This window comes from Jaculus jaculus, chromosome 9 (assembly GCF_020740685.1).
Source record: "Jaculus jaculus isolate mJacJac1 chromosome 9, mJacJac1.mat.Y.cur, whole genome shotgun sequence".
Lineage (NCBI taxonomy): Eukaryota > Metazoa > Chordata > Mammalia > Rodentia > Dipodidae > Jaculus > Jaculus jaculus.
The window spans coordinates 100,280,648-100,287,133 of record NC_059110.1 but is presented as its reverse complement, the minus strand read 5'-3'; the positions used below and the strand labels follow the sequence as shown (position 1 = coordinate 100,287,133).

The following is a 6,486-nucleotide window of genomic DNA, read 5'->3' as shown; positions in this document are numbered from 1 at the left end:
GAGCTCAGCCGAGCCCACGTGTGACGGGCTCTCGCCGCTTGGCCCGGCTCGGCGCTCGCGGAGATTCGGAGGAGCCGGGCGGGCGGGCGGGCGGGCGGGGGCAGGAGGAGGAGGCGGCGGAGGCGGCGGCGGCGGCGGCGGCGGCGGCGGGGGAGGAGGGAGCCGGAGATCTGGGGCTCGGAGCCGGCCGCCGCTCCGCTCCGCTTCGCTGTGGGGCTCGGTGTGTCGGGGGTGGGGGGGCGGGGGGGCTCCGCTATGGAGGCAAATGGGAGCCAAGGCACCTCGGGCAGCGCCAACGACTCCCAGCACGACCCCGGGTAAGTTTCCAGCCGCTGCCCACCGCGCCGCCGCCGCCGCCGCCGCCGGCTTCGCTTCTCTCCTTGGCCAGTGGCGGGGGACGGCGGTGCGCGGAGCCCCGGCATCCCCGCGCCCCCTCCCTCCCTCCCCTCCCCCCGAGCCCCCCGCGCCTCTCCCCCCGCCGCACCCCCGGGAACTCACACACCTTGGGGTGACCATCCGCCCGCACCTTCGCCTCCCCCCACCCCACCTCCCGGCTCGCGCCCGCCCGCCCGCTCCCCCCCAGCTTTCCTTTTAGCTTTTGTAAGTTACACGTCAAAATGGCCGATCTGACATCGGTGCTCACTTCTGTTATGTTTTCTCCCTCCAGTAAAATGTTTATCGGTGGACTAAGCTGGCAGACCTCACCAGGTAAGGGAGGGAGGGGGGGACGCCTGGGTCCCCCCCTTCTTGGCTTCTTTATTACTCTTTGTTATCCCGGTGTACGAGTCTTACCCCCCCCACACCCCAGCCATTGACTCCCCACTTCTCCTGTGCAAGGTTATTATTATTATTATTATTATTTTTTAAAATAGCAAATCCTTTCCGAGCCCTCTATGCGACCTCTGTGGCCGAATGTCCCCCGCGTGTACAAAAAAAAAACATGCAAAAACAAAACAGAATAACAACATAAAACTACTTTTGGTTTTTGTCCTTGATCAAAATTTGCATTGCTTCCCCCCCCTCTCTCCACACCTTCTCTCTCTTCCCCCATCTCTCTCTCTTTCTCTCTCTCTACAGATAGCCTTAGAGACTATTTTAGCAAATTTGGAGAAATTAGAGAATGTATGGTCATGAGAGATCCCACTACGAAACGCTCCAGGTAAAACATTCCCTTCTGATTTTTTTTTTTTTTTGAGAGTCTTTTATTTTAGAACAAAGTTTTAGTTTTATTTTTGGAGGTGTCTTCGGAAGTAGCTAAGCGGATTTAGAATGGGGCTCGGGCGCTTGGTGGCCAGGCTGGAACGTCGCTCCCCCTCCATCACCCCAAAGGCTATTGTTAATTAGGGCTGAACTCTGGATTCAGAGACGCCCATCTCTCTCCGTTTGAAATAATTTTCCTGTCGCTTCCTTTTCTCTTGTTTAAAATGACGTTCCGCTTTCATTCACTTTCCCCATAGTTTTTTTTTTTTTCAATATATCCTCACATTCCCAGCTCCCCCAAACTCTGAAGTCCCCCTCTTTGGGAGGTGGGTGGATCTCTTCGAAGTGCCCAGTTTGCATCGGAATACAACAAAGCTGTAAGAAAGGGAAGAGTGAGAGGAAACTGAGGCGGTGTGAGTGGAGGCACCCGGCATCTTTCAACTTACCTCCAGCCGCCCTGCCCCCGTCCCACTTCCCCCATTAACCTTGGTGCTTTTTTTTTTCCTTGCAAGGTAGAGAGCTGTAGGCCAGAGGGGAATGGATGCAGGGAGTGGGGTTGGGAGGGGGGGTGCATGGGAAGCAACTTTAGCTCCCCATTCTGCGTGAGGTCTCTCACTCCTTGTTGCTTTCAATAGTGTCACATTTTCTTTTTTCTTTTTTTTTTTTCTCCCTCCCTCTTTGTCTCTTTTCAGAGGCTTCGGGTTCGTCACGTTCGCAGACCCAGCAAGTGTAGATAAAGTATTAGGTCAGCCCCATCATGAGTTAGATTCCAAGACGGTAGGTTGCCTTTTTTTGCTGTTGTTGTTGTTTTCCCCTTTCAGTAACGGTCTGGGCATTGACAGTCCTGTTTAAAGGGACAGCGCCTTCTTTTGCTTCTGTGCTAGAATAGAAGTGGCTACTTTTAAAACCGAGCCTGGGACTTGGCTCAGAAGTTTGCTGCGGTGGCTGGTGTGGGGGTTTTCTTTACAACCCTGAGCCTGTCCTGCAGCTCAGGCTGGGGAGGGGGTCTGCTCCCAGGAGAGGCCAGCCACCCAGCCAAGGGACCTTGCAGAAAAACTCCACCGGAGAGCAAATGGAACTTTCTTTGTCAGCCCAGCACGGCCTGCCTTACCAACTGTGGTACTGGGAATTGGCTCAGCCCCAGGGAGCCTGGGTGGGCTGAGGGGGGGGGATACAAGAGGGCGCTCTTCTTAGGTCCCGGCAACAGGTTTCTCTTGGGACACTTGGGACTGTGGTTTGAGAAAAGGGGAAAGGAGGTGCTGACCAAGGCCATTTGGGGCGTCCAGTGGGTGACTCCAGATGGTGTGAAATTGAAGGCTGATTAAGGCCTTGGGTTTCAAAGTGATTTTTATCCTATTTTTTTTCTTTTTCTTAGATCCCTTCATTTGAGTGTGGGTATTTTTACAGCATTAGAAGTTTTTAAAATTCAGAGTAGAGAGGGGAAAGTCGTTAGGCGGAGATCAGAGAGGAAGGGAAGAAAGAGTGCCAGTCTGGAATAATAAATGTAATGATGGGGTGGCCAGGGAGTATCCAAGCCCTGGGCTGGCTTCCTGCCTCTCCTCCCTTCCCTGTGTGTCTACCATAATGTCCTCTGCCTAAAGCAGGCACCGCAGGGTGACACTGGGATGTAGCCATGGATTCTCTTGGGTGAGGCAGGGGGTGGGGTTCTGGTTCCAGCTGCCCATTGTGAACTGGTGCTTTAGTCAGCTCTTCGGAGCCCTTTTGCCTTAACATTGACCGGAAGAGAATAAAAAACCTGGCCACCTTTAGTGCACTCCAATCGATTTTACAAACTCACCCCCTTTTCATGATCAAAGAGGTCAGGTATTACCCTCACCCCTCAAAGGAAGACCTCACACACTTGGTTACTTTATTAATTCTCCTGGGCTTGTCATAGCCTGCAGCCCAGCCCGTGTGACTTTTAGATCATTTAGTTTTAGGAATAATCATTTTTAGAGGGATTTAGGGATGTCTAAAGAATGTATATGTATTTTTCCTCTTTGACTTCTCAGCTAGGTATGTCAAAAAGCCAGTAGGGTTAAAGAGGAAAAACATTTCAAAGCAAATCTGGGACGACTTTTTCACCTGGGTGGGAGGATTGGAATTTGGTTTCTGTGGGTGCTGGTGGGTCAGGCCCCTCAGTATACGGAGCCCTGCCTCAGACTCTTCCCTCCCTCCTGGTGCGTGGACATGTTTGGGTCGTGATTACTTAGTTATTACTTAGTATAACCTAGCTTTTGACTTTGTTTCAACGTCCAGTGCAGGAGGCAGAAGCAGTTGGTTTATTGGCATGGAAACCAGGATCTTGTTTACTGTTACCTTAAAAGCTTTGTTTAGGTAACGGCTATTCATGTCCAAAATAGTACCTTAGTGTTTCCTAGAGGATTTGTAGAGCCAGAACGTAGATCTGTACTTAACTAACTAATGTTTTAATTTTTGCTAGTTTTCTTTTTTCTTTGTATTTATTTAAAAACAAAAACTAGTTAACAGGGATGTGCAAAAGGTTGGGATTTGCCATCTTGCCTTGACCCGTCTCCTCTCCTGTCTGAGTTCTCGGAGTGCAAACTTTGCACAGGGGAAAACTCTGATCTGGGTGTAACATGCTGATGTCACCACACACAATGCAGTTCTGAATTGGCTTTTAGTTTTGTAATTTTAGAGGGTTTTTTTTGAGTCTTATTTTCTTTGTGGACCCTCCTTCCACACGCCCCTCACCTTTTACCTCACAAAACAAGGTGATTTCTCCTTGCACCTGTGTGTTGGTCAGCTAAACTCCAATCTTTGGGAGTTCCTTTCTCTCTCTCTCTCTCTTTTTATTTTTTTATTTTATTTATTTATTTATTTTTTTTGCACAAAGGCAGGCATCTGTCTTAGTTTGGGTGACAGAATGGAAAATCCACACCTGTTGTATCTCTCTTGTAGACAAGCTCTAGTCAGAGCTGGGCACACCTGTAGGTGCAGTAACGTTAATCTTTACGAAAGAGTAGTTTCCTAGATCCAATATTTTTGTCTATTTTATTTTTTGAAAAATAATCTCTCATTTCTCAGGTGGTACTTAGAGGTAGAAAGCACGATGCAGGCTTTTTATTAGGTCTTTAAACCGCCTTAATAAAAAAGTGATAAGCCTTTGTGTGTCTTACCGGCTGGGACCTTAGGGAAGCAACCGAAGGGTTATCATTCTTTCTCATCTCCTGCACTTTTTCCCAAATACTGTTTTTTTTTTTTTTTTTCTCTCATAGAAGCACCACAAACAAGGTTCAGACTTATTTTTTAAGGGAAATATTTTAATATGAAAGTCAAATCTCTCATAAATAACTGGTAGCAATATTCACTCCGTCCTCCACATTGAATTTTACTCAACGATTTGTGACATTTAGAAATTTAATGAAAACCAGCAATAGGATTTTTTTTTATTCCTCTTTTTGTCTCTGTAATAACTTTTTTTTCTCTCTCTCTCTCTTCACATCGGCCTTTTAGATTCAAGTGCTTCTGTGGAAATTGTTCAGAGCTGTAAAGCTTGTTGCAGAGTGGGACTTACGTGCTCCACAAAGCAGGCACTGGTTTGGAGTGGAGGATGTTTTTGTACTGGAGTGGAAGTGGGGTGAAGGAGTACCCCAGTTGTTGCATTAGACTCCGTGTCTTTAGTGTCTTCTTTAGTGCTCCCCACGATGGACTTCAGGTTGCTCATGGAGTTTTACCATTGGGCTTTTTTTTTTTTTTTTAATCCAGGTCGATCTAGCTCATGTATTTTATTTTTTTGATTATATGTATTTTTAAAAGAGCCAAGTCAGGCCCCATAGTTTTTGACACCTGCTTGCTTTCTTTTGAGCTATAACCACAGAGCAAATGATTTTTTTTTTTTTTTTTTTGAAGACAAGGTCTTACTCAGTATAGCCCAGGTTGTCCTGAACTCGGCTCTGCAGCCCAATCTGGCCTCAGACCCATAGTGGTCCTTCTGCCCCAGCCTCCACACTGCTGGGGTTTATAGGTGTGAGCCATGGATGCCCCTGATCTTTTTGCTATACCTTGGTAACTAAATTTTGTTAAATAAATGACTTGAGTCAAGCATAGCATTTCTGGGTAATGGGCGGTGGGGAGGGGGGTGTTGAATTTTTGGATGTTGAATAAAATTTTTTTATTTTTATTTTTATTTTCAAGGTCTCACTCTAGCTCAGGCTGACCTGGAATTAACTATGTAGTCTCAGGGTGGTCTCGAACTCATGGCAATCCTCTGCCTCTCAAGTGCTGGGATTAAAGGCATGTGCCACCACTCCTGGCTTGATTTTTAAAATTTCTGAAATGTCTTTCCCCTCCTGTTACAAAGAGATATCATCCAGTTACCTAGTGTTAAGGGATATTTAATTTTGAAGTTATGATTATTACATTCATCTTTTTTGCTCACAATTCATGGCAAATTAGCTACAGGAACCATTTAATATTCAGTGTCTATGGAAGCGAAGCCATTGCCTAAATAAGAGTTCATGGAAAAATAAAATAAATAAAAACAACCACCATAAAAGAGCTCACGAGATTTGTTACAGTTTCACACAGTGAACTGTAGGATGGGGCGTTTCAGAACGGGCAGCTACAGGAGTTCCATGTGGGGGAGGGTGGCGGCAGTGGAGGTGGAAATTAAAGGAGTTTTCAAATTGCCTGAGAAGTTACTCAAAGCTGCTGTAAGCCTGAGAAATGAGTGATTAATAACTAGGTGATGGATCATATATGTACATTTTTTCCCTCACTTCAAACAACTCCACTGACTTCTACTTTTCTATTTTCTTTCCCCAGATTGACCCCAAAGTTGCATTTCCTCGTCGTGCGCAACCCAAGGTAAGTACGATGTCAGGATTTCAAGTTTTGGCCAGAGCGGTGGCAGGAAGCTGCCCGGACCTGGTGTTCGTCGTGCCCTGGGGTGTCAGCTAGGGCGGTGAAAGTCGCTCTGCCCGGTTCTGGGAGCTCACCCCTGGCCTCCATGCTGGCCGTCCTGATGGGGGCTCTGGGTACCGCCCTGGGGAGAGGGGCAGCCGGGCTCTTTCTGGGAGGGCGGGGCGCCTCCTGCAGCATCCTGCCAGTGCCCTGTTTCTTTTGAAAGCATTGCCGAGATCCTATCAGGAAAAGTTGACATTTCCTTATGCCTCTCTGTGGAGGGCTCTCCTTTGAGGCTTTACAACTCGGCGGTTTTTGGAGAAGAGTAGAATTTTAATAAACAGCTTGTCCTTTCTTACAAAAAATAATAATCCCATCCAACTTCATAGGCCCTTAAAACTGTAGATCTGGGGGAGGAGG

At 47.4% G+C, this 6,486-nt stretch overlaps 1 protein-coding gene across 3 annotated transcripts in view; it reads left to right on the top strand.

Moving 5' to 3' along the window:
* The first annotated feature begins 251 nt into the window (after positions 1-251).
* The window catches only part of Msi2 (musashi RNA binding protein 2), a 417,788-nt gene continuing 411,553 nt past the window's right edge, over positions 252-6,486 (top strand). For all 3 annotated transcript variants that reach the window (XM_045158238.1, XM_045158237.1, XM_045158236.1), the window contains exons 1-5: positions 252-317; positions 668-708; positions 1,078-1,159; positions 1,893-1,977; positions 5,989-6,030. In XM_045158238.1, coding sequence (XP_045014173.1) covers positions 256-317; positions 668-708; positions 1,078-1,159; positions 1,893-1,977; positions 5,989-6,030 — 312 coding nt within the window. In that variant the 5' untranslated portion in view covers positions 252-255. The remainder of the gene's footprint in view (positions 318-667; positions 709-1,077; positions 1,160-1,892; positions 1,978-5,988; positions 6,031-6,486) is intronic.